The sequence below is a fragment of the Notamacropus eugenii genome, chromosome 2 (genome assembly GCF_028372415.1).
Source record: "Notamacropus eugenii isolate mMacEug1 chromosome 2, mMacEug1.pri_v2, whole genome shotgun sequence".
In the NCBI taxonomy this organism is placed as follows: Eukaryota; Metazoa; Chordata; class Mammalia; order Diprotodontia; family Macropodidae; genus Notamacropus; species Notamacropus eugenii.
The window spans coordinates 70,235,481-70,262,916 of NC_092873.1; the positions used below are offsets into that span (position 1 = coordinate 70,235,481).

A 27,436-nucleotide genomic window follows, 5' to 3' on the forward strand; every position below is an offset into this window, starting at 1 on the left:
GGGATGGGAATGCCAACCTGCTGAAACCTTCTACCTTGCTATTATGCGGTTGGGGGTTGGGGTCTTTGCCCTCCTCTCCTCCACCTCCACCTGGCCCTGGCAGGCTGGCAGCCTGTTCGCTTGCCTGAAGTTGCCCCAAGGCCTCTTTCTTTGCCAGCTCTGGTAGGCTGCCATCAGCCTCTACCCTGCCTGGAGGCTCAGCCTTTTCTCGTGCCCTCCCCATCATGGTTCACAGCCCCCCCCCCCCAAGCTTTCTCCCAGATGCTCTGTCTCTCTAGCCCCTTCATTTGGGAAGGGGACAATTATCCCTACATGAGTGAGCTTGGGGCTCTTCTTGCCCACTGTCTGCCTCCTCTGAGACGTCCTCCATTCCTGTGAGTGCCCCTCTGCCCACAGGCACCATTCCTGGCCCTTCCTGACCCTTCCCTCTGGCAGTTGCCAAGTTGGGGTGATAGCGGCCTTCACGCTGGCTTCATCATTGCTGTCAGTGGGACCATGGTGTTTGTGCCACTGTCCTGCTCAGTGCTCTTTGGTGGCTCCCAGGGACCTTTTGGATAAAAGACAAACCTCCTCACCTCCGCTTCACCCTTTGTGTTGTTCTTGCTCTCTTCCTCCTCCAGTTGCCTCCAATTTACTGACCTTCCCTGTCAAACTCCTCGAAGGTGGACAGAGGCTTTGGTCTTTGTGCCTGATAGAAGCTTGATAAATCATTCTGTCCAGGCCCTGAAAGGAGAGTCTGCAAACCTTGCACAATGGGAAATGAGGCATCGGAATGCTACCTCTGGTCATGTCACCAAGGTGACTGGCTGACAGAGGCCTTGTTGGAGCACCCTGCTGAGGTCCTGCTTCTCCATCCTGGGAGGACTCATGCCATCAGGTCTGGCCTGGACATCTTCTCTTGAAGACTCAGAGGCAGAGGAAAAGCAGGATGCTGATGGGCTCATCTGGGGATCTCCTGGCAAGGGGCCCTGGGCCTCAAGCACTTCAGAAGACAGTCAAGGGCCAGAACTCAGAGAGCTGCTCCCTCAGGCAGAAAGGTCACAGCTCTTGCTCCTTTCACCCTGGCCCTGTTGTCTTGAACCCCTAGAAACTTCTTGGTCTTCTCTGCTGTGTCCCAAGCTCTTCTTGGACAGCGGGAAAATGTTGGCATGCTTCATCAACAGGCTTGATTTCTGCCTAGCTGAGGAAGTAGGATTGAGGGGTGGGAAAACCAGCTTAACCCTGGGGCAACTTGGGTCAAGTCATTTTTGTCACTTCCTTCAGCTGCCCAGCAGTGAGAGTTGGCCCCTCAGATCCCTGCAGCAGGACAGAAGGAAGATGAGGTTTCCTCTTTGGGTTTTGCTTTTGGTCATGTCCCTTCTGGATTCTCCTGGCCTAGCTGGACCTCTGGGGGCTGGTTCATAGGCTGAATAGGGGCTTGGCACCTTGGCCACCTGGGGGCCCCAGATGAGCCCGTCAGCAGCTGCTCTTCCTCTGTCTCCAGTTCCTTCAATGGCATCTAAATACCCTACTTGGCATTTTTCTGCCCCTTGGGGAGCTTCAGTATCTTTTCCTGGGGCTATAAATGGTCTTCATTTCTCCCCTTCTCTGTGTGCTTCTGGGCTGCAGAGATGTTTCCAACTGGGTTCTTTTAGTTTAATTTTAGGGGCATTAGTTTTGTCTCCATTTCTACTGTTTAATTGGATGTGCTGGCCCCTCTCTGGGAAGCTGAGTCAAACCTTCGGGATTGGATGTTCCCTGAGTCAGGGGGTGTGATGTGGGAGTCTTGGGGCCATGCAGCTTTTCTGAGCAGTGGTTGTGAAATAAAGCATGGTTTCGTCCCTGGTGGGGCCTTGGGCTCTCTCTTCTGGTTCATCAATCTTTTTGCCTACTTCAGTGAGAGAGATTGTTGGGAATCATTACTGGTGAGTTCCCTTCCCTTCCCTTGCACTGGAAGATAGTGAGTCTGAAGCAGGGATGAGGTGTGGGAGGGATCTCCTTCTTCCCTTTGAGAACACAAGATCGAAAAGTGATCAAATTGAAACGTTAACTCTCTGTGCATCTTAGGAAAGCCGGAGGGTGTCAGGCTATGCCTGTCTGACCTTGACTGTAGAGCAAGCAGTCCTCTCAGGCCAGACCTCTTCTCTTGGACTCCCCCTTGATCTTGACTAGAAGAATTTGACTCAAACCCTCTGATTGGCCCGGCTTTGGGGGAGGTGTTAGCATGCCCACCTTGAGTGTCAGGGGTGGACCTCAAGTTAAGGTCAGAAAGTGGCAGGAACAGTCTGGGGGAAGCAGAGGGAGGGAGAAATGGAAAAGAAGGGGCCAGGGCTCCACCCTTAGGGCCACTTTCCTGGCTTGGGTTCATTTTGGCTTCCCCTCTCACTTGCCAGATTAACGTGGCTCGGTGTGGCCCCTCTAACTAGGAGCTCCCTTTTATGGGCTGTCAGGTACTTTGTCACTATCCTCCTGGGAGATGTAGGTGCTGTGGTTATGCCCATTTTACAGATGAGGCCGTAACCAAAGCTGGCAGGGCTCACCCAGTAGTGCGGGCAGAGGTGTGATTTGACCTCGGGTTTTCCTTCCTCCAAGTTCAGAGCTCAGTCTGCTGTGCCTCCTGCCCTTCCAGAAGAGAGGTGTCCATTCCAGAAGCCTCCTTTCCCCACCAGGCCCCCATGGTGGGGAGGTGGAGCTGGCTAGTTGCAGGCTACCTCAGACACACACTGATGGGAGGCCCTTAGGTGCCTCTGGCCCCCATGAGAGGGAGCCTTCCCCCCTATAGAGCTCTCAGCAACAGAAGTTTTCCTTTGCAGCTTCTCCTATTACTCTGAGTTCTTACTGCAGAGATATGTCACAGGAGCTAGGCAGCCTACTGGGTAGAATGCTCAGCCTGGAGTCAAAAAGACTTGAGTTCTAATCTGGCCTTAGACACTTAATAGCCATAGGACCCTGAGCAAATCATTGAACCTCTGTCTGCCTCCGTTTCTCCCTCTGTAAACTTCCCTGGGTTATGTAAAGCCTAGGAGGCTTCCACAAATGCCAAAGCCTCAGATGGGGTGGCAATAGGTCGATACAGAAGGAATGTAAAAGGAGTAAGTCTGAGGGTGCTTTGGAGGGAGGGAGGGCCCCACCAGGCAGAGTTTCCTGCATGAGATGGGGCCTGAGCTGCCTTTTCCAGGAGCAGGTGGGAGGGCATTGCAAAGTCACAGAGGTGGGAGAGGGCTGCAGAGGTTGGATGGAACTCCAAAACCTGGGGAGATAGGGACCTTGGGACAGCCTTTGTGCCCAGGAGGTCCCTGCTTGGTGGATGGGGGAGCTCTCGCCAGCCACTTGGGGCACTTGGGATGAGTTCTTGAAGGCATTCTGTTTCCTTTTTCTCTTCACAGGAAGGAGTGAAAACTGAGAATGATCACATCAACCTGAAGGTAGCCGGGCAGGATGGGTCAGTGGTCCAGTTCAAAATTAAGCGGCACACACCTCTGAACAAATTAATGAAGGCGTATTGTGAGAGACAGGTATGGGCATGGAGGGCATGTTGGGGCCCTCATGCTGCCATATGTTTGGTGAGGGGATGCTTCTGACAGCAGCTGCTGACTGGTTTTCCTAAGAGTGGGGGGAGGGGACTAGCCCACCCAAGTGGCCAAGGGACCCATTGGAGGCAGGCTCAGAGTCCATCCAGGACTTCAGGCACACTGTCGAACTCTGGAAGGGGTCTAGGAGTAAGACCTTTAGGAACTCTCTTCACCAACAAAGTGTGATGTGTGTGGTCACTTGTGTGGCATCAGCTACACAAAGCCACAAAAAATTGGAGTGGGGCATGGTGCTTCTGTGAGAATCTGGTTTGCATTAGAATGGCAGCAAGGCCTCCTGCGCAGTTCGGCCTCCCGCCAGCTCAGCCTCCTGCTGCAGGCCCTTGGCCTTTTTTTGCCAAAACCAGAAATGAAACTCCCAGGAAGTCCCGATTTGCCCCTTCCTCTAAAGGCTTCAGTTCAAGGAAGAGTTTTGCCACATTTGACAACTTCCAAGAAATTTCCTTTTGGGTTTTCTTTAAAGAAAAAGGGAGGTTAAGTCCTGAGTCCTGGTTCATTTTCTGGTGTGTGATCCCCAGGGAGCCAAGAAGGGTATAGGGAAAAGCAGCTTTCTCTCTCCCATGGAGTGCAGCCAGGACCCTTCCTTGGCACTCACATGATTCCTATGACTCCAGTCCCAGGCAGCTCTGCATGGACCAAGGGTGGGCCCCTACCTCCCCCTTCCATTCTGGTGAGATGCAGACTTTGTTGGTGCAATTTTTTTGGTCTGATGCCTTTGGGGTACAGCATCCCTGGTCCTCTCCTGGCCACCATTCTTTCTGTCTGTACCCACACGCAGGTTGTTGGATGTCATCCTCTGTATTAATAGAGATGAGTGAAGGGCCCACTCTGGTGGGGGCCATGGTCCCAAATGCCATCAGGGAGGTGGTTTAGAAAGGCAGGAGGTGGCTGAGACAGATTCAGGCAGAAGACTGGGCTTCTGGCTGTGGCTCAGCCGCTCACTTTGGGGAGCTGGAATTTACTTTCTGCCCTGGTTGACCTGGAGTCCAGCCTTCCACTTCATCCATCCCAACGTCTCTTGTGGAGAAAGGTCCTGGCCAAGATCACAGAGCCACAAGATGCCAGATGGGGATTACCCAGAGGTGATGACATTCCCGTGATCAGAATGTCCAGTTGGCAGTCACCTGGTCTGGACAGTTTGGGAGGCCTTGACTTTCTCAGAGTTTGATGAAGAAGATTAGGGCTGGGGGCATCTCAATGTGATACACCCTTTTCTAACATAACAAGTTGGGCCCAGGGAAGGGGAGGCCCTTCCATTCTGGAAGGCTCTGTGGCCACCCACAGATGGGGTTTTCTCTCCCCTTCCCCACCTTTGATGAGGGGTGACTGGCATCTCCCTCCCACCTGTGAAGACATCAGGATAAAATCACCCCCCTCTTTCTCAGAGGCTGCTATCTGTTGCCATTTCACATAGGATGGTCAGTCCTGAGGACTGGGGTACACACTTCTTTGATGCATTTACCAAACACTTCTGAATTCCCAGCTGTGGTTCGAAGTGTTGGATAATGTGGCTTTCACATGAATAGTTTGTAACTCATGAGATAATGCCTGTGCTGATGGTGGTTTTTTAAATTTCAGGGCTTGTCAATGAGACAGATTCGATTCAGATTTGATGGACAACCAATTAATGAGACCGATACCCCTGCACAGGTATGCTTCCTCCTGAACAAATCATGATATGGACCTTCCCATTCAGTATTGTTGGGTTGGGTTGAGAAATGGAAAACCCCCTGCCCGGTGCCCCTGGGATGCCCTTCAGGGGAGTACTGGACAGGATGAAAAGTGACCCCGAGGCTTGCCCTAAGCCAAGTGGCACAAGCTGACCTGCCCCCACTCTTTTGTCTGGGACAAAGCCTCCCCTTTGACTGTGGTCCAGCCTTGTCTCCATCTCCTGATCTCCTGCTCCTTGCCCAGGTTGTGGCCCAAAGGGGCTGCAAGGAGTGCACTTACCCTCCTGGGGTGGCTGCCGGGACAACTTTGGGCTTGTCAAATGAAGTCCCTCATGGTGTTGGGGGGAGCCTTGCACTGCTAATGAGCCCATATCTGTTTTCTTGTCGGTCTGGTCCCCCCCGGTGCCCAAACAGCTGGAGATGGAGGATGAAGACACAATTGATGTGTTCCAGCAGCAGACGGGGGGAGCGTGTTAGGCTCATGGGCCAGAGCCCCCTGGGTCTTCCTCAGTCTTGGGATAGGGAATTGTGGGATGCTTCCACCCTGGCAGAGGATGCAGATCCAAACTCTTCTCTCTCTGACTCACCATACGTAGTCTATGCGACTCCCGATCTTTGCAGGGACTACGCGACACTTCGAATTGGGCCAATGTGGAATGTTCTTTTTGCTGAAGTAAAAGATTCTTGCTTGTTTGTCCTCACTTTCCTTCCTTCTCTCCCCACTTTGCTTCGGGGGCCTGGGGTGCTGGCCCCCCACGCTTGGGATGCTTTCTCGGCTGCATCGTCTAATCATGTAAATACTCTAGTCTAGTCATGGCAGTGGGGGGGAGGGCAAGCAGGGGTGCCTGTGCGTTGTCATCAGCTTAAATCAGGATCCTTCGCTGATCAATCTGCCAGGCTCCTTGAAGATGGCAGGAGTGGGCAGGGAAGGGGTGATGGGGGAGGCCTGCTTGGATGAACAGGCTGGGGTGTGGCCGCATCCTTCTGCAGCCTCCACCTCAGGACCTCAAGGGCTATGGGAGCTCTGGCAGGTGCCCCCTCCTGCCCTCCCTTCACCTGCCTGCCGAAGGCCGGGGGACAGTCAGTCTGTGGGACAGAGGGCCTGGTGCTGTGTGTCCTCTGAATGGATCCCTGGGGCCCCAGTGCCCTCCTGAGTTCTGCCAGGTGACCCATCGGGGGCTGCCCTCCACTCCAGCAGCCCCGTTGTGACCTTTTCTGATCTCAAGGCACCTCCGCTCATGTGAACCTGCCTGCTGACCGCTGACGGTGACTTTTTTCCTTTGGCGTTTCCATGTCTGTGGGCTCGGGCCTGTCTCTTCTCTGATTTGTATGTCCTTTGTTGTCCTTTACTACTGTATACAGTAAATATAGTTTGGTACTCTGGCTCTTGGCTTGTGTTCTGCCCTGCCGCCACCCACACATGCCTCAGCTCCCAAGGCTCCCCCACAGATGCCCCACTGATCAGGGCTCTGGATGGCCAGCTCCCTGGCCAGGGCCAGCTTTAGACTCAGGGATGGTCCTGCCCAGCCCCCTCGTTTTACAGATGAAGAAACTGAGGCCCACTTCTTACCTAAAGCGATATAAACTAATTTGGGCCTTAGAAACTTAGTTCCCAGTGTCCCTTGGTCTCCTCTGAGCTATGGGGAGAGGAGGGGATTGTAAGTCGTTAGACCAGTGATAGAGACCAAGAAGCAAGGTGGGGCCTGCTTCCTGGAGTCTTCACTTGGAGGGAGGGACTCAGCACCCAGGTACAGCTAAGTCAATGCAAAACCATCGGGAAGGGAAGAGAGGAGCATTCTCCCCGCCCCTACGAGTGAACCTTGAAGGGAGCTGGGGTGTTCACTGGTAAGGGGGATAGCCTGGGCAAAGTCATGGAGGTGAGAGATGAAGGATCCTGTACAAGTCATGTGACCTCAGGGATTCAGGACGGTGGCGATGTTGGACAGACACCATGCCCAAAGGTTCAGACGCCAGACCTCCAGGTGCCTCCAGAGGAGGGGGCGTCCTTACGGTGTGTTGGGTCTGGAGCCTCCTGATGCTGTGAACAAAGCATTTCTGAAGTGACTGGGGCAGGTGGGGAAACGTGGATGACTTTGGGCTCGACCCCCTGGGGACCAAGGGGATGGGGAGGCCAGGGAGGGGTTTCTCCTGGGCCTGCAGCCCCCGCCAGGGCTCGGGGTGGCCTCATACTGGTTTGGGGGGGTGGGGAGTGTAGAAGCGCCCCATGCGGAGGCAGAATGCTCCCACACTGGGAAACTTCACCCCAGGCCCCGCCCAGTCGGTCTAGATCGGTCGGTGCCCACGGCAGGCAGTCGCCATTCGGCTCAGCCGGTCCGCTCGGGCCCCTTAGAGTATTTCTGCTCGGCGTATGACGTTACCGACAAGGACGTGACCCTGCCCCGGCCCAAGGCGGATGCCCCCGCCTTGCAGACGTCGTTGCTACGTGGCCACGGAGCCAATCAGTAGCGCTCTCCAGTGCAGCTGCTGCCAGGAGCCTCTAGGGGGCGCCCCTGACTTAAGGGGCCCAGTTGCGCCCTGGTCCTACCGGGCCCCGCCCCCTTCTCTTTTCCTCCTCTCCCTCTGCCTCTTTCCTCCCCCATCTGGCCGTGGCTGCCTCCCGCCCGATCGACGCGCATGCGCATGCCCTTGCTCTGGTAGGCCGGCCAAGCCGCTGGACGGGAGGGGGCGGTGTTGCGCGTGCGCAAGTGTGCGGGACGCAATGACGCGAACCCGGAAGAGGTTGGGGCGGGGCCGCGTCGACTCGGAAGCGGTCGGCGGCTGCGGCAGGGCCGCCCGGGCCGGTGTAGGACGAAGAGGAAGGAGGCGCCTACGGGGCCAGGATGGCAGGGACGGCGCTCAAGCGGCTCATGGCCGAGTACAAGCGTGAGTGCAGCCGCGCCAGGTGGAGAAACTGAGGCCGCGGCCAACCGGCGGGTGGGAGCAGTGCGCCTGCGCGGGCAGCACGGCCTGAGCAAAGGCGCGGAGGCTGGAGATGGGCTGTGTCCGGTTGTATCTAGCCTTCCAAGGCAGCCGAGCATTTTGAATGCCTTAGCCCACCCACGGGCACCACCATCCCCGGTGTCCATTTTACGGACGAGGAAGCCGAGGCAGAGGCAGGCAGCGGTTATTTGGCCAGGTTGGGAAACCTCTGGTGCCTCCCTGATTCTGGTGGCCGCGGATGGCCATGGACCCTGGAGCAGGAGGAGTCCTCCTGTGCTCATGGTTGGTGCACAGGACGCTTGGTTTGGTAAAGCTAGCCCCGGCACCCTCCGACCACCGGAGCGTCCAGGAAGGAGACCTCCACCCTGCCCCGCCCTCCTGGGTCTCCAGCAGGGCAGGGAGAGCATTGATTAAGCACCTCCTGCATGCCCTGCAAGCCTGCACAGCCTTCTTGGCCACCCTGTGGGTATCCTTCTCTGGTGCCCCCGCCAGCTGGTCCTGAAGCCTCGTAAGCCCCAGAGATACCTTAACCACCCTAGAAAAAGGTTTTGGCAGGATTGGCATTCGGGTCAGACACAGCCCTTTGTCCCCCAGGTCCCCCTCCTCCCCTCACTGTTCTGCGCCCTGGGGTATGGGTCTGGTTCTGGGTCAGAATGGAGTTTAGGGATGATTCCCAAGGAGCTGGGATGTCCAGGGTGCCAATCACACCCATCCTCATGACTCTCTCTCTTGAGACTGGGGATGTGGGGACCCAGGGCAGGGCGGAGCTGGAGGAGTTTCCTCCCAGGGAGATCTGGCCTGGGGTGACGGAAGGAGTGAGCCCTCCCTGCCCACAGGAGGCTTATCCTCTAATTGAGGCCCCAGTGCTTGGCCTGGCTTGCAGCTTCTTGGCAGAGGGTGATGCCCCTTTTATGGATGGGGAAACTGAGGCTCTTTTTTACAGTTATAGAAATCAAGTTCTAGGCTTGTAACTTGTGACTTCTCCAAAGTCACCGGGGCAGAATGAGTTGGAATTGGGTTCTGAGTCTCTGACTTCAGACCCGGCCAGGGAATGCTTTTTCCTTTATCTTCCTCCCCAATGATGTGTGTCTGAGAACCCGGAAAGTTTAGGGGGACTTGACTGGAGTCTCAGAGCATCACAGAATTGGAGTGTCAGACAGGATGCAGTGGATGAGAGAACACCAGTGTGTGTGCATGTGTGTGTATGTGGCGGGGGGGCAGGGGGGGGCTCAGATTTGTAGAGAGACATAAGACTAGAAAAAGTGCCCGTTAGCCAGAAGGGCAGAGCAGAAGCGGTCACACAGATCTGGTGTCCGTTCCCCCAGGTGCCCTCTGCTTGTCAGAGGCAGTAAATGCCATCCAAATTGTGGGGTGCTGTATTGTTCCAGCCTAAGAGGAGCTGCAATAAGTCAGTTGCTCCCTGCTCCAGGAGAGAGATGTTTGTGCAGGTAACAGTGGCAGCGCCAGGCCAGGCAGGGGCACCGCTCAGGCCCAACTCCCTCCTTACATCTAGCCCAAGCTTTTGAACCTGCCCCCTGGGAGGTTTCTCTAGCACAGAGTCCAGCGTACAGCAGGCGCTTCATGAAGCCTCAAGGACACCTGCTACATCTCTTGTCAAAGTGGAACTTGTTGAGGCTCTTGGCTTGGAAACTCCCACTCTGCATCCTCTTTATTTGGCCATGTCTGGAGCCAAAGCAACTGCTTCACCTGTGGTCCAGTCAAACAGAAGACTGATAGATGGTCACCTCCTTATTTGTGGGGCCATGGCCCCTGATCACTGCCCATCCCCACAAGATCCCCTTACCTGACCTAGGCCCACTGGGACCCCCAGATTGTCTTCAGAACAATTCCTGCCCAACCCAAATTTCTCTTCCATTTCATGCTTGGGAAAATGCATCTTGGTTTGTAATTTTTGGACCAGCCCTGTGCTTTCATGTGTGCAGGGCACATGGTCTTGCCCACTGATGTGGATGAGCTCTGTGACATTTTAGTGACCTTACTTGTGCCACATAGCTGGGCTGGGGCAGGGCCTGGGCTCCACAGCTCCAAACTCATCTCTCCAACCACTCTTAATTTCTTTCTGTTTTTAAATTAAAAGTTGGCTACTTTAACGTTCAAAACTTTAACTGGAGAGAGATTTTTAAGAACAACTTAAATGACAATTTTAAATCATGGTAGAGGCTGAGGATGTGTGACCCATGAGAACCTCCTTCAAGGGGCCAGAGCAACATCCTGTTAAAACCCTCCTTCCTCCCATGCAGAGCATGTGGAGGGCTTGTTACTTCTCAGGGTCTCTGCTCTAGAGGCGTGGTGGTGTCCACACCTTACTTCACACCTTGTCTTCCTAAGGATAGGCTGAGCTGCTGCTGTCCAGGGTGACCGTAGGACAGGTTCTGAGTGTGCAGCCAGGTGTATACGCTTCTCTTTGGCCTCTTCCTGTGAAATCCCAGGCAAGGACCTTTGGGCTGGGTGGGACCTAGACACAGATGGTGGTGATACCTTGTTATCTCTGCCCAGCACGGGGCCTTACTGCCATGCTTCTGAGTCCCTCTAACAGTCTTGAATGCCAGAGCCCCTGTTTCCCATCCCCCAGCATTCAGCGTTCTCCTACACCTGTTTGCCATGTCCCCTCTTTTTTTTCTTAATCAAAGTCAGTTGTTTTTGTTGTAGCAGGTCTTGTTCTGAATATTCTGGGAGCCCCGAGGTCGCTGCTTCTTCGCGGAGCTCCTTGGGGAGGGGATAGCCTATACCTCATGTGGCTCCCATTTCTTCTGGGTTTTCTGGTGGAGTTTCCAGATGGGTCCCTGTCCTTAAAGGAAGGGACAGGCCTGGACACCTGGAGCTGGAGTCTGTGGCACATCTGCTTAACTCAGGTGGGAGAAGTACCCATCCCCCTGCCTCAAATAGCCCTGCTGCCAACTGTGTGCCAGGCACTGTACTGGGGAGGCAAAGAGCAAAAACGAAGTGGTGCCTGTCGTGCGTGCGTGTGTGTGTGTGTGTGTGTGTGTGTGTGTGTGTGTGTCTACGTGTCTACAAGTCTATACAGAATGAACAGATGTCAATCTAAGGCAGTTAAGAGGGGAGCTGGAGTAGAAGGTAGGGCTGAGCTGGATCTGGAAGGAAAGGAGAGATCACTTAGGCAGTGGTGGCTTCGGAGAGGGGTATGCTGCCCTTCATCGCAGGAATGTTCTGTCCAAAGAACCCCCTCTCCTGGCAGTTGTGCATTTCCTTGAAAAGACCACTAATCCTTTGCTCTTTGGACAGTGAGCCAAACCTTCTGAACCCTGATGAAACCAGGGCAGAGTGCGTAAGATTGGTGGCTCAAAGCGGGCAGGTGCTCTCTGGGCCTGGGGACCTTTTTATTCCATGGCAAATGGTGAAAATAACATTTGTTTTTTGACCGACTAAGGGTGAACTCTTTGTAGAAATGCCGATTTAATGCCCAGCCCTTGGGGCCAAGCTTATGGGGCCCTGGAATTGCCTCCTCATTTGTTTCTTGAAGATCTTACACAGCTGTCTTGGAACCAGGCAGTATAGCCAGCCACTGAGTCCCAGATTCTGAGTGCTGAATTTGATTTTTCTCTGATAGTCTCCGCTCTGTGCCTGGTCACTAGGTGGTGCTGTTGGATCAATCGTGGCCCCTGCTCCTGGTCTCCCTGTTAGGAGCAGTGGCTGATTCCAAGTCAGTTTTTCTGCTTCTGAGAAAGAGTTGGGCTTGGCCTCACCCCCTTCTAGGGACCACATCACCCCCAGAACGTCTAAAGGGAACTCCAGCCAGAGACTACAGAACTGATCCCCGCCCTCCCCGCCAGCCAGGGTGGCCAGCTTCTCTCTTGCTCCCCCTCTGTGCCAGGCCTTTCCTTTCTGCAATCTCTGCTGTCTGTTGTGGTCCAATATAAACATGTAGAGATTGGACACACTTTGCTTGAGCCTGGGAAGGAGAGACGCTGTGGCCTGTTCCCCTTCCTTGTGTCTTCTTTCTGATGTTTCTGAAGAAAAGGAGTGTGCGTGTGTGCGCGCGTGTGTGTATGTGTGTATGTGTGTGTGTATGTATTCTCACATGCACATGTACACAGATATATGGTTGCACATGGGCACAGTCTGACCACCTGGGCCACTCAGTTTCTTCATAAGAAGGCTTGATAGTTCCTCTTGTCTGGTCACTCTCCTCCTGCCTTGGCTCCCTCTTACTTATAAATAACTGGGACATGGAGAGCCTCCTGCCTTGCTCTCACAGTCCCCTTGCTCAGGCAGTCCTGGGCTGCACTGTGGCCCACCTTCCTGCTAATGCCTCCTCTTGGGTCTTGGCAGGTGAAACTCACCTGGCTCAGTCCTTGAATATTTTCCCTGGAAGGAATAAGACCAGGAGTGAGAGTTGTCCTTGTCTCACTTTGGAAGAAGCTCCTGGCCAGCAATCTCAGCAGTGGATCAGAGTAGGCATCATGTATATATACACAGAGTATACATCATGGAACACGTTATTCGTGATGGCCAAGGGCTCAGTGTGCTACTGGGCCAAATGTGGGACATCTACACACTCCAGAGAGAAGCTCCAAGTCATCTTAACCTAAGCCTTGTTTAAATGAATGAAGGGCAGCAGAGAGGAGGGAGAGGAAGAGGGGCTGTCGCTTTTCATGCAGCAGTGGGGGAGCGAGCCTCGCCGTACAGACTGTTGTCATCGAGAAAGCCAAGAGGGGGTAGAGCTGGAGCCCATGGTTCTCTGGGAGGTTTTCTTGTTTTGGAGTCCTGTCAGATTACTGTCTTGGTTGAGGGTGTGGGAACCCCAACAGGAGTAGATTTGAATGCCTGACAATATGTCTGGTTGACGCAAAGGAATTGGGGACGTTAAGTCTGGAGAAATGTGCTTTTCCCCTGCCTTTGGGTCTGAAAAACTGGAGTATGGATAGACGCTTGGGCTCAGACCCAGAAAGCAGTGCTTCAGGGCTGCAGATTGGAGAGGGGCAAATGCAGGGTCGTTGTGAAGACTTCCTGACAATTTGGGCAGAAAGGGCGTGGGCGGAGACTGTCATGAGAGTTTGAGGCTTGGGCTGGATGACCACCAGCCAGCTTGGTTTTCTTTGGGTACAGTTTAGACTGGACATCTCCTGACCATAGGCAATGCTATGTAGCCAGAGAGTGACCAGGCTGAGCCATATTAAAATGTAATTGAGTATTGTTTGGCAAAATCATAAGCATATGACGCACTACAGCTGCTGTTCATTTATGGGTTTTCAGTCATTCTGGGGCCTGCAGGATGGGGTTCTCTGTGTTGGACACCACTGTTGAGGCTGATGCTGGAGTCCACTGACAGGTCAGCATGGACAGTTACTTTGAGGAAGTGGATGTCTGGTGGGCCGCCTGGCTCAGTGGGGGGCTTCCTCTCTCTGACTGTCTTGGCCAAAAGCAGAGAGCTGCTGTGTTGTGAGCAGATGGAAGAAGCCACGAGGCCCACAGCTGTGCTGGCTCTGATTCTGACCCAAAGGACAATCTGTGGGACTTGGGCCAATGGAGATGTCTGTGGGGCTTGGGGTCCCTGCAAAGGCTGCAGCCCAGCTCCCAAACCCAGAGAGGAAAGTCCCTGTCACCTGAGTCCTGGGCCTGTCCAGTGATTCCACATCAGGACCTGCAACTTGATGTTGTATCAGTGGAAATGGCCTCAGAGAAGAGTCCTGGCCACCTGCTCTACTGTCTTCAGGAACCCTGGGGCCTTTCCCTTGGACTTTGAGCTGAAACCTTCTCTCCGAGTTGTCTCCTCCCTAGAATAGGGGCTCCTGCAGGGCAGGGCCTGCCTGGCACACAGCGACCACCTGAGGCATGCCTGATGACTTGGCTTTGAAAAGAGAAAGCTCAGCCTGTGGAATGGAGTCAGCACATGCACATTTAGACCACTTTTCTATTGGGGACAGCTCTCAGTCTTGTCGATTTTAATTAGTTCCATACATATACACAGACACAAGTATGGGGAGAAAGAGAGAGAGACAGAGAGAGGAAAGAGAGAGACAGAGAGAGAGAAAGGAGAGACAGACAGAGAAAGACAGGGAGAGAGAGAGAAACAGGGAGAGAGACAGAGAGGAGAGAAACTTTTATCAGAAAAAATGCTGCAAAGATTTCTTTCCCCAGTTATCTGTTTTCCTTTCTAATTTTAGCGTCGTTAGTTTTGTTTGTGCAAAACATTAAAATTCATACAACGAAGTTTCCCATTTGAGCTCATGACAGGTGACATAGAGGATCAAAAGTAACAATCTTGCCAAGTGTCACGCATTCTTCTCCTGTCCATAGATTATTCTTCTCATTTGGTTATTTTGGTTATGCCTTCTCTCTCTCTCTCTCTCTCCTCTCCTCTCCTCTCCTCTCCTCTCCTCTCCTCCCCTCCCCTCTCCTCTCCTCCCCTCCCCTCCCCTCTCCCCTCTCTCTCTGTCTCTTCTCTCTCTGTCTCTCTGTCTCTCTCTCTCACTCACACACATGCAAGACAGACACATGGACAAGAGAGACACACGCAAACACACATAAGATAGACACACAGATACAGACACACACAGGCGCACATCCAAGACAAACACACACAAAAGACTAGTGTAAAGAGGATTTTTGTTCTTAGAGTTCAGTTTCCCAGGATCCATGGCCATAATAATCTCTTGTTACCCTAAGAAGTATCACCTGTGTAGATTCTAAGGGCCCTATAAAACAATGGGCACTGGTCAGTGAGTGAGGAGCCCTTAGGGTTGAATGCACAAGCTAGAATGCTGTGTGTACCTTGACCAGCCCCCAATGAGGCTTGGAGAGAGAGGAGACCTCTTATAGGGGGAACCTGTGTTTGCCTCAGCCAACCCCCATTGAGGCTTAAAGGATTTAGGGGATGCATAAGTTGGGCCTGTCTCTATTGACCCCATCATCCCCCCCTTCCCACCATCTGACCAGATCAAGAGTGAACTTGTGTTAGCAGCCCTCCTGTGTGCTGTGTTGATTAATGATACAAAGACAGACACGCAGACACACACATGGCAGACACAGACATACAAACATGCACAGATACATGATAATTAACTTTTATGTCTAAATTCTCTAGTTGGAGTTGCTCTTAGTCTATAGTGTGAAATATTGGTCTGACCCTACTTTCTACCAGGCTGCCACCTAGTCTTTGTTTTACCAGAAGTGGCTGCTCTTCACCACTGGACTCAGAAGGATGAGCAAGGAGATGGCTGTACTTGAATCCCTGGGCTCTGTCCTGTGAGACTGGAATGTCATAGGGATCAGAGCCAGGAAGGCAGTCCTGGGGAATGGAGGCTTTCTGTGCTACAAGACTCTGGGACTAAGGGGAGGAGATGGCAGAGTCAAAGGTGGCGGAACTAAAGGGGTGGTGCCAAAGATGGCAGAGCTGAAGATGGCGGTAAAGGTATTTTTAAAACGGAAGAAAGGAAAGAGTGGAGGTGGCCAATGACGTGAGGTTGGGTGGGCCCACAGACCCAAGGTGATAGAGACAAGGGCAAGGCTGGGCTGCTACCGCTGGACAGTGCATGGTTGCTTGTGGATACCTGAGTTGAAGATGGATGGGGAGTGCCTCTCCTGGACACAGCCTGGAAGAAAGAAGTTGGGTCTGATCATGGTGACAGAAAAGTGCGTGTTGCGTGTCATCACGTTAGACCTGATCTCCACGTTGCTGAATCAGAGGAGCCTTTCTTAGTCCTCATTGATCTCCAGTGCTACTGCTTCAGACTCTCTGGACCACCACGTTTTCTCCTGGAGATTCTTTTCCCTTGGGCCTCACTCCTGGCTCCCCTTTGGCCTTAGTGACCACTTCTTCTTGCACTCCTTCATTGGCTCACCATCCACATCATTGGGCATCTTGTCAGTTCCCATGGATTTAATTACTGCCCTTAAGCCCAGGTCCAATCATTTCTCCTGTCTACTCAGTAATCTCCAAGAATAAATACAAAATGCTCTGACATTTGAAGCTCGTCCTTCCTCTGCAGGATTCTGACACCTGACTCCCCAATGCCCTTTGATCCAGTCCCCCTGGCTCCTGGCTGGTCCACCAATGGACCCTCCCACCATCTGTCAGCTCTGGGCATTTCCTCTTGTCCCTCCTCATCCCCACCCATTGACCTTGCTGGTTTCTTTTCAGTCCTGTCTCAAACCGCTTCTTCCCAGTGGCTTCCCCTGTTAACCTGCTCAAGTCATTTGTCTCCAGGGCCTTTTGACTTCAGTCTTTGTGTTTCAGTAGTCAGTACTTGCTGCTGGATGGATTTGTGTCCAAGAGCCCTCCAGGAACCATGGGTGGGGATTTTGTAAGGGAAGGAAAAGTAAGTGGCTCAGCACTCAAGGCAGTGTCTCTGGATGGAGTGTTCTCCCCAACGCTTCTCAGGCTGGTTTCTCACTCAGCTCTAAAGACTGGGAAGAGCCCTGGCTGCATAACATTTGGTGATGAGATTTCTTCTCTCTTCCAGTGCTACTCCCTCACTAGGATGAAAGTCCTGCTGTAGGCTTGGGCTGAGCGAGGTGACCTCAGGGATCCCCCTAGCCTTGGAGACACTTGGCGGGCATCTCTGTAAAAGGAGAGTGTTGCCCATGTGAATTCCAAGTGCCTGCCTTTGAATTTGAATTTGAATCCTGCCTCAGACACTTAATAGCTTCAGCACCCTGGGTAGCCAGCCTCAGTTTCCTTCTTTCTAGTGGATTGTTGTGAATGAATGTATGTGAATTGTGTTAGAAACCTCCCAGAGCTGTACAGAAGCTGCTCAGGCTGATTTTTTGGAAGTTTTGTGATAAGAACCCCTCTGAAGGTGTTTACCCCAGAGTCACTGTAGGAGTCCTTCATTTGGGGAGGGACCCTTATAACCAATCAAGTCAGCTTGGAGCAGCCAGTAGAAAGTGAATTACACCTGGAGTCATAATGCTCATGAAGCAGACACTTAATGCCTGTGTGACCTTGGGCGAGTCTCTTAACTGTGCTGTGCCTGCTTCCTTTGTAAAATGAGGGTACGTCTCTTCCAATCCCAAATCTAGAAAGGAAGCGAATACTGTTACCCAGCATGGCATCTGTTCTCGTAAGTGACTGCATTTTAATTCTTAATTTTGTAGAATTGACGCTGAATCCGCCGGAGGGAATCGTGGCCGGTAAGCGCCCCCTCTCCCCCACCCCCCGCGTCCCTCTTCTCCAGTCTTTTGTGCTGGGCTGGGGCTGAAGAACTCACACGTCCCTCCCTCCTTTTCTTGCAGGCCCGATGAATGAAGAGAACTTTTTTGAATGGGAAGCCTTGATCATGTGAGTCAGACACCCATTGTTTACATTTTGACATTTGTTTTAACCGAGCCTCTCAATGTGGGACCCAGGATACCCACCCTGAGGAGCCCCTGGCCTCCTGCCCCTGCTGTGGTCTCTGTCCACCTCCTCCCCAGCATCCTTTCCAAACGATTGCCATCCTACTCTCCCTTGGCGGTTCCACACTATCACGCCTCTTCTCACCTCATTCTAAAGTTTAAAAATTAAATCATTCACCCAGAGGTCCTCTTCCCTCCTGGTACCGCCCCCTCCTTAGACATCTCCCTCTTCTCCACTTCCTTGTCCCCTCCTCCCTGCCCCCCTTTTCCAGACCTGTCTCTCAGCCTTCAGTCCCTCCCTTTATCGCAGCTGCTTCTCTCCTCACTGACCCCTCCCATCCTCACCTTCATTTTATTGTTCTCCCTTTCTCAGTGAAACCCTCTAGGATGCTGTCTACACCTGGTGCCTCCACTTTCCCTGGATTCTTACTCACCCACAATTTCCCAGGAGCCAAAACTGTCCCGTCCCCCCCACCCCGTCACTCCCCCAGCCTCCTTGTGCTCCCTTCATTAGCCAGACTATCACAGTTGCTTCCTGTAACTGGCCACTTCTTCAATCCACTCTGTCTTCCCCGTGGCTGCTAAAAGGGTGTAACTGACCGTATCCACTGTCCAGGCCCTTTGCCCTGAAGGCTCCTCAGGGAGCCCCCTTCCAGGCCGCAAGGAACCTCCTTTGGGCTAGCCTGGCAGTCCTGGTAACCCCATCCTTGTGCGCTGGGTTGAAAGGTACAACCCCCTCCCAGATGGCTCAGGTAAACTCCCCGAGGGCAGACTCTGTGAGCCTCTTCATTGTGGCTGGAAAACGGTGGTGCCTCAGTTTCCTAAAATCAGAGAGTTGGGCTTGAAGTCCTGTGAGGCCCTTTCCCACCCAGAATTTGCTGTCTGACAGGAGCCTCTGAACAGTTTTGTAAAAGCTATTTGAGTGATGTGAAATTCTCTCATGCTCACGAGAATATTACTAATGACATGAAAATGTTAAATAACTGAAAACGGTTGGATACTAATAGTAAAATGACATTGTGGAATAGTCATCATGGTTTTCATGTCAGTGGCATGTGATGAACCAGGAGCTCTGGGTTTGGGGAAGCTTGGTTGACTTTCTGGTGCTGTGCAAAGCCTGATCCTGCATTCAGTTTATTTCCTTCTTGGTTAAAGCATGACAGCCATGGTGCTTGTCTGGCAGCCATCCCGGAGGTCAGGATAGTGCGCATATTACTATTTTCATGGATGTCTCAAAGCTTTGGGAGATTCTGTGTCCAGGTACTCTCAGGAGGTTACGCGATTCTGTGGCGAGGTCCTATGCTGAAGGGCCTTTATAGGGGATGCAGACTGAGAGATGAGAGGGAGGTGGGCCACATCAGAGGCTGCAGAGAGGTCAGGGAGGGGACAGCTGACATCAGGGGTAACTGGGAGAGAAGTTGGAGATAATGAGGGTGTGGGAGTGATGCCCATGGCTAGGCGAGGCAAACGAGATCTGTCCTGCAAATTGCAGCCCAAATGGTGGAGAAAGGTGGGTGAGGCTCTTAGCCTCCACTGCCCAGGAACATCTAGTCCCGTTCACCTGTGTCGAGGTGCTGTTGCAGCTGTGAGGGCTCTGCAGAAAAGGGAGCAGCTCCCTTTGAGATGATCCCATCCTGCGCAGTTACCCTGACCCAGGAGGTGCAGCCCTGGGAATTACCATTTCTGGAGCATATCTCTTCACCCTGTTTTTGGGACCCTTTGGCATCATGTGCCAAGGCCCTGTGCATTGAGGAAGCATCTGTCATCTGCCAGGTCACAGAGACCAATGTGCTTGCTGAGGTCAAGCGACTCTGGAGGCGAAGGGTTGGGGCCTCAGATGTGTCAGTAACAGAAGATTGAGAAATCCTTGGACGTTGTCCTAGACTGCGGGCCTTTGGGAGTTGGAGGCATCTTCAGGGAGAGAAGCATGTTTGGGGGGCCAGAGCATGCCAGCAGGTGGCCCTTCTGCTCCCTTTCCCCTGGAGCTTACTGTCTTCCATAGGTTGGTGAGATCAGAAGCCTCTAGCCTCACTGAGTCCCTTGTTCCTTTGGGGTCTTGTGCTATTCTTGGAAAATACAAGTAGAAATTGTTGAGACTAGAGAGAATGCTGTTCAACAGGGGATGCTTTTCTGTTCACATCTTCCCTTTTGCACAGACTGCACTTACCTACCTTTATCCTTCAGGGTCTCTATCTCCTGACTCTTGTCAGGCAGGTGGAGTGGGGGGAGGGGAAGAGTTGGACCTCTCCAAAGTCCTTCCCTCTGAGGTTCTGTGATTCCCTTTGGGTGGGAGGAGTTGAAGGGTGGCTGAGGAACCCTTCCTCGGAGGCTCGGTCGGCCTCTGTCACCAACACTGCCTGGGAGGTGGGAGCAGGACTGGCCATTGGGGGGTACAAGTAAGGTTTAGGGGAGATGAGAGGGTACGGTCATGGTCGGTGATGCCCTCCCTGTGCCTGGTGATGAGTCTGCCTACCTGAGAATCCGTTGCATGCTGCCCTCACGGACCTTCATCCAAGCCTTTCCCATCTCCAGACTGTAAGGCCATCCCTCCATCCTCTGAGATTTGAGCTCAGCCCCATCTTCTTGGTAGTGAAACCAGCTGCTAGACTCTCTTATCTTCAGTTTCTTTATGTATATTTGCATTTATTTATTTTCATGCATAAATATACATGTGCACATTTCTCCTTTGGAAGGTGGACTTCTTGGCAATGGGGCAGGTTCTGGCACAGAGCAGGTGCTTGTGCTTTGCATGAATTGCTAGGAGGAGGCCAGAAGAGCCGTGTCCCTGGGGAGGAGAGAAGAGGGAGGAAACTTTTGGGATCCAGAAGGGTCTGTGTTGAGAAGAGGATGTCCAATTTGGCCAGAATGGTGGGGAGGAGGCAAAGGACAGGAAGGGAGAGATCAGGGCATGTTCAAGGGCAGCAAGAAAGGGTCTTCTCCATGAAAGAGGGCATGGCTGAGAGGATGAGTCAGAGATGAGAGGCCCCCAGAGAAGGAGCTATTGGTCCCAGCAAGGAGAAGCATCATCTTGTCATCAGAGCTGCAAGGAAAGGAGGAGAGAGTCAGGGAGTTGGGCCAAAGAGGAGATTGGGCGGGGAAAGCCTCTGGTGTCATTCCTGATACTACTCTGGCTTGGATGGGGAGATTGGTGAGCCCAGCTTCTGACACATCACCTGCTGACAAAGGTCCATGTGGTCATGGCAATGAGTTCTCCAGTAGCCATGTATGACTGTGAGAGGTGGGCTATAAGGAAAGCTGAGTGCCGCAGAATCAACGCTTTGCAATTGTGGGGCTAGAGAAGACTGTGGACAGGTCTTTGGATGGCCAGGAGGTCAGAGCAGTCAATGCTTAAAGACATTAATCCCACCTTTTCACTGGAAGGTCAGATACCGAAGTTGAAGCTGAAATACTTTGTCCACATAATGAGAAGACGAGATTCATGGGAAAAGACCCTGAGGTTGGGAAGGATTGAGACAGCAGAGGATGTGAGGGATAGATAACATCATGGCAGCAAGAGCATGAGCTTGGACAGACTCCGGGAGATAGTGGAAGACAGAAGGGCCAGGCGTGCTGTGGTCCTTGGGGTCACCAGAAGTTGGACAAGCCCGACCAAGAACAGCAAAGTTGGAGTGGAGCCCTCTCATAGCCATTGGGGGACCTCGGATTGGATCCTAACCTGATGTTGGAGAGTGGCGTTCTGTGGAATCTGAGTTTTTTGAGGGAACATTTTCCCTAACTATTGAACTGATTTGTGAAGCCGTGTGTGTGTGTGTGTGTGTGTGTGTCTTTGTGTGTGTGTCTTTGTGTGTGTGTGTGTATCTTTTTCTTCCTCCCTCCTTCCCTTCTTTCCATCTCCTTGCCTCTCTTTTCTCCCTCCCTTATCTCCCTCACTTCCTCTCCCCTGTCCTAGGCCCACACCCCTCTCTCTCTTCTCAGTCAGTGACACCATTAGCTCCCATGGTACAGCCATCATCTCTGGGCAGACATTCCTGCCTGGAGCTGGAGATCCAGCCTTCATGTGCACCTCATCACCAGATGCTTGGAACGTCTCACACTCAGTGTCTGACTTCCTTGACCCCCTTCTGCTATCTCCTGCCAGTGACTAGAGTTCCCACCCTTGGCCCTGCCCAATCAGCTGCCACATCTTGTTTCTGTCTGCCATATCCCAAGCCGTCATCCATTCTCAGCTAATTCTTTTGTTGGAAACTTAGGAGACACACACACACACACACACACACACACACACACACACACACACACACACACACACACTCTCTCTCCGCCATGTAAGAAGATCACATAGGAAGCTGTTGTCTTCAGTTCATACCACATGCTTTAAAAACAAAAATCTGTATGACAAATTCCAAACATAACTTTCCAAACTGCTCTCCTGATCACCCAGTGCTGCCCTCAGAACCTCACCCAGATCTTGTCTGTGCATTGAAAAATGTCAGGCATCCTTTGGGCGCATCACAATTGCTAACTCCCCATCCTCTGACCCTGATTTAGAAAATATAAAGAAGGAAAACTGTCCTTTGCAGCAATTAGCAAAATGAATGGCTGCGGTGGCCATGCCTCTCTGCGCTTTGCCCCCCTCCACTGTGCAGGCATTCTGGAGGTGCAGTTGGGTGCCACACTGAGCAGAGTTCTTAGGCTTTTAACGTTGCTTGTCTTCCTCTACCACACTGGTTTTCTTTTTTTTTCTGTTTAAGTCGGATTTTTTTTTTCCAATTTCATGTTAAGACAATTTTTAACACTGATCTAAAAAATTTTTGGATTCCACATTTTCTCCCTGCCCTCCCCCCTCCCCAAGACAGTGAGCAGTTAGTTGACTGTAGGATGTGGAACATATTCCCATATCAGTCATGTTGTGAAAGAAGAAACAGGCAAGAGAAAAACAAAGTGAGAAGAAATCGGCTTTGACCTGCATTCAGACCCTTCAGTTCTCTGCAGGCGGATGAGCCATTTGGTGTTGCTGAGAAGCACCAAATCCTTCATCGTCGATCATCTGCAGTCACCTCAGGGATTGTCCTGAGCCTGTGTCTCATCACACTGTCATGGGCACAGGCCTCGTCTGTGGGCTGGCTGCTCCTCCTGCTGCTCCCTCTCCCACCTCTGTGCCTTGCATTGGCTCTTCCCCATGATTCTTGGGCATCCCAGCTGAGGGACACGCTCTACACGAGGTTTTTTCTTCTTTTTTCCCAGGTGATGTGCCAGCCCCTTCGTATTCCTCATATCTACTTTTTCTTTTCAGGAAGCCCAGTCATCAGCAGCATAGCTTAGAGTTAGATAGGTATTTTCAAAACAAAGTTTTTATTCCTGTTCTCTGGTTTTTTGACATCACCCTAGTTATCCTCACTGTCCCCAAGGCCTTGGACCTTTCTTTGGACCCTGGTTACTTGGGGCAGGGATGCTTTGGCCTTTGTCTTTAAAATAGCCTAGCTTATCATTAGCCCTTAATTAGTTTATTAATTAATGTGTGCAGTCCTCTTGTGTCAGTTTTTGTCAGGCTGTACTTTGAGTGGTATTCCTTGAGTTCTTAGTTCACCTGACAGTTTTAAACCTGAGTGCTGTGAGTGGGACTTTTCCTTTCTCTCAAGCCTGTCCACACAGTGAGATTCATATGTTAAAGCACAATTGTCTTTGAAATCTGGACAGTTTGGTTTTTCTGAAAGTGACTCTTGGAGATGGTGGTGCTAGCACACCCTACTGTTCCATCATGGCTGGGCCCTGCAGGATAGATGGGGCTGCACTAGCCTCGCCCACCCTGCTCTGGCACCTCTACGCTCCCGGAGTTGACCTCACATGTGAGCTGGAACCTCTCAGGAGCTCGGGCCTTCCGTGGCATTCCCCACACTCGTCCATCAGAGCCCTGGAAGGGCTGGGAGGGCTGATTTTAGGTCAGTAGCACCATGTAGAACTAATGTTTCACTCACTTATTTTGAAAACTGCTTGTCTCTCTTGGGCAGAGCCCTCTCTATCTGAGGACGACTCTGTCAGGGTGGAATTCCCCTGCTTCAGGACCCGCGGAGTGTGGGTTTTGGTTCAGCTCCAGCACCTTTCACAAACAAGGAGCCGGTTACAAATGCTCTTAAAACAACTATTATGGCATTAACCGTCCTTGCCTGGGTTTTGTTTGGCAGCCAGACACCTGGCTGCTCCTCGTCCCCGCTTTGTCTTCCCCTCCGTCTTCTCCCTGCCTGCCTGCCTACTGTCCTACCTCACTGTCTTCCTCTCTCAGGAGTTCCAGGATTTTCAGATTGCACGGCACGGGTCTGAACTTTATCACGGCCAACAACAGAGCAGCCAGATGAGGCTGGACTCCAGAGGCTAGATTTCTTTTCAGAACATTATCGGAAGGGGGGGAGTGCGGTTCTCCCTTTTAACAGATAATGATTGAACTCTTGTTTGGGACCTTATAGTTCAGCTTAAGACAAAAGCTCACAGAAGGTGAAATTACCGGGGAAAAGCTCACTGACCATAATGCTATGGCTTCAGCCCCAACAGAACTGGACCTGCTCCAAAAGGAGCTGGAACCTTTGAAGGTTATTTTGTCATTGGTGAGATATGTTGGGCTTTGGTAGGGAGCAGTGGACTGGAAGCAGGAAGGACAATTCACAATCTGCTCCACTCATCAAGATGAGAACCTCTTAGGGCCTGGATGTGGGAGTGGACAGAGAGGTTGGATGGATGGAGTTGAGCATGGATTGGGGGTAAGGTGGCCTCGCCAGCCAGGGTCCACCAGCTTCGAAGTAAGCTTCTTCGCTAAGTGTATCCTAGGGGATGATGGAAGATGCTGAGCACCGAAGCGAAGGAGAGCCAGAAATCTTGATCAGAACCAGCCAGGCCAGGCCCATTTGTGGATGAAACTCCAGGGAGAGGGGGAAGGCAGGAGACCTTGCTTTTGATCCTGGGTGACCTACGGTCATCCCTCTATCCTGCATATGCTGTTTGAAGATGGTGCCGGCAGCAGGTACCTTTGCTTCAGTACCATCAGAAGAGATCTTGGAGACCACTCAGCATCTGAGGCAATCTAGGGGGTGCTGGGCCCGAGGGCTTAGGTCACCCAGGCAAAACTTGGTCACTGCAGAGACATGTAGTACAGTGAAACTCAGAGTCAGGTCAGAGAAGTTAGACACTGATTCTTCAGGCTTTGAAGGAACTTTTTTGTTTTACATGAGACTTAAATCTTTTAAGTAATGAAGATACCTTAGGCATTGTGTATCTGATTCCAAGATTTCTGCTTTCTACATCACCTTTTCAGAAACCCCCATGTCAACTAACCCAGGCCTCTGCATTGGTTTGTGGCCCCAGCCAGTGTCTAGGGGCTGTCCTGGGAAGGCACTAGGGAACAGAAAGTGAAGTAATGAATCCTATAGAGACTCTGCCCTCCGTTAAACTCCTGTGCTCAGAAGATGAACTAAGCTCCCCTCCCCCCCTGCATTTTAAAGAAGCTTTTTTTTAAAATATGGAGCAATTGGGCTTTCATGTGGAGGCAGGTCGGTCTGTGCTCTTTGGGCTGAGGCAGGTGCTGTTTAGTGGCGGTTGGACTCTGGTGACATTGGAGCTCTCTGTGCGTTGGCTGTGAGATCTTTTGTAACAGGTTTGACAAACCCGGCTGAGAAAAAGAGAAACAAAATTGCCCTGTGGGCCTGAGCAGAGACCCTGGATAGGCATGGCAGCGGTTCTAGTGCACTCTCAGGGGTCTTCCTGTTGGCCTTAACGGACTTGTGTTCTCCCTATCCCCCACTGCCACGACGAACACCATCATCAGCTTCTGACTCCTGCCCTCTTTTTGGGCTTTGTTCACATTTCTCTTCATGACACCTCATCTCCGGTTACCATGTCCTGGAGAACCCTTTCTCTTCATACTCAGAATCCTTCACATCAATCCGAGCTCAGCCTGGCCCAGTGAGGCCTTTCCCGAGCCTCCCACTTCTCAGGGGCTCTCCCTGCATGTGACCTTGAATGTTTTTTGTGCTGTTTTCTTGGGGTGCAGGTCCTTTTTGTTGGAACCTGGCTCTGTCTGTCACTTCCACTGTGATCTTAAACAAGGTGCTTCACCTCTGGGGACTTGAGAGAGATGACCTCTAAGGGTCCTTCTATTTCACAATCACGACCGTGTTCTCCTCCATGAGGGAGGGACTGTTTGTTCTGACCTGCGGACCCTCAGCTCTCTTGGGAGGGGGGGAAGGTCCAGGCAGAGTCCTTCAAGGATTCTGAGGACAGAGAGGTTTTTGGGCCGGTGTGACTTGCTGCAGGTGTCAGTCTCGATAGGTGGGGAGTCTTGGGCTAGGGCTGCCATGTCCTTGGTCAGAGGGAAGCATCTTGCACATTTATGAAGCGCTTGCTGTGTGCCAGGTCCCAGCACAACCATAGTCCTTGTGGCGAGCATCTGGGGAGCTGGAGGATGGCATGTTGGGCTTGGGGAGTCTGGGATGGGCTGGCCGGTGGGGGGTCGCAAGCTGGCTCTCCCTGTCCCCGGTCAGGATGGTGCATGGCATCTCCCTTGATGCCACTTTCCAGGACTGCCTTAGCTTTTAAGTTGGAAGACTCTGGGGTGAGTTCTTTCAGGGTGAGAAAGCGAAAGGAAAGAGATGCTTGCCCTGGGCATTGGAGCTGGTATGTGTGCTTGCCAGCACACCTGTGGGCATGCCACTGTGTACGTGGGGTGTCTCCTTTGGGCACCAGAGCAGTTTGGCAGCTGAAGAAGAGACAGCAGGCCCCCAAAGCAGTAACATGTCAACATTTTTCTGTGGGTAGGGTATAATAAACCGTGTGTTAGAACAGTGCAGGCAACGTTTGATCATCTTCTGGAGCTGTGGTGGATCCACTTGGTGTTTAGGAAAAAAGAAACTTCTGTTTGGAAACACAAAGGCCTGTTATAAAAGCATCAGGTGGCTCCCATGGGTCTCTTTGAGACAGCTCCCTCGCTCTCTGAGACCCATCCAAACACGCCACCTGGACACCATGTAAAACACTGGGGCACTTCCACCATCTATTGAAGGGCAGCTGCCAGTCCAGGGGCCTGAGGCTTCATGGCCAAAGGATGTGGCCAAAGGACATGGCTGGCGTTTTCCCATGTGGGCTGCTCCAGCATCCTGCCTGGTCAGACCAGGGTTCAACGTGCCATGAAGTCACCATCTCCTATCTGTCATTTCCATACTGGTCCTCAAGACCATGTAAGAGACTACTGAAGAAGAAAATGGGTAGGGCAAGAGTCCCACTGTGCTAAGCCCTTTACAAGCATGAGCCCGTTGGATCCTCCAACAGTCCCAGGAGGTGGATGCCATTGAGGAAATCAAGGTAGATGGTCACTGTCTGAGGTCATATTTGAACTTGGGTCTTACTGACTCCCAGTCCTGTGCTCGGGGCTCTCTGACCTGAAACACTGCCCATATTTCACCAAGGGGACTTGAGAAAAGTGGGCTTAGTGACCCGTGCTGCGACCTGGAGGCCTGGGTAGAGGCAGAGCTGGCAGTGCCATGCTCCCTGGGGGGATATGTGCAGTGGAATGGGTTCCCCTGGCTGTGTCCTGGCCCACTGTTGGCTGGCTTCAGTTTTCTGGACAGACAACCCTCAATGTGCTGCTTTGTCTTTCATTCCCTTGGCTCATCTCACAGACTCCCCTGCCCCATGTTGAGCCTTTCTTTGTAACCAGGGTGGTTGGATGGAGGAAAAGTAACTTCCTGCCCAGGCCATGTGGGCCTGCTCCCTGTGCTGGTCTGAGTCCTGAAGTCTGGCCATCACACCCTTGCGGTTCTTGTTTGTCATTCCTTTCAGCCCAGTCAGACACCATCACATGTCTATCTCATCATTGTTAACTGTTGGCCAGTGAGTGGACCCTGCTTTCCTTGGGTTCATTGCTAGGGGGAGGCTATACCTTACACTGGGTGGTTTCAGGGGAGAGACTGGGCTGGCAAAGGCCAAAAGTGCTCA

The 27,436-nt window shown here is 52.3% G+C and overlaps 2 protein-coding genes across 5 annotated transcripts in view; both read left to right on the forward strand.

The window, feature by feature from the left end:
* The window catches only part of SUMO3 (small ubiquitin like modifier 3), an 8,143-nt gene extending 1,521 nt beyond the window's left edge, over positions 1–6,622 (forward strand). Inside the window, exons 2-4 of the mRNA XM_072640848.1 lie at positions 3,366–3,494; positions 5,148–5,219; positions 5,654–6,622. Coding sequence (XP_072496949.1) covers positions 3,366–3,494; positions 5,148–5,219; positions 5,654–5,716 — 264 coding nt within the window. The 3' untranslated portion in view covers positions 5,717–6,622. The remainder of the gene's footprint in view (positions 1–3,365; positions 3,495–5,147; positions 5,220–5,653) is intronic.
* A 1,335-nt stretch (positions 6,623–7,957) lies between these two features.
* The window catches only part of UBE2G2 (ubiquitin conjugating enzyme E2 G2), a 29,403-nt gene continuing 9,924 nt past the window's right edge, over positions 7,958–27,436 (forward strand). Inside the window, exons 1-3 of one of the 4 annotated variants that reach the window (XM_072640849.1) lie at positions 7,958–8,122; positions 17,258–17,293; positions 17,396–17,441. In XM_072640849.1, the coding sequence (XP_072496950.1) occupies positions 8,080–8,122; positions 17,258–17,293; positions 17,396–17,441 (125 nt within the window). In that variant the 5' untranslated portion in view covers positions 7,958–8,079. Of the gene's footprint in view, positions 8,142–17,257; positions 17,294–17,395; positions 17,442–27,436 lie in introns of all 4 variants that reach the window. The other 3 variants (XM_072640850.1, XM_072640851.1, XM_072640852.1) reach the window with 3 other exon arrangements.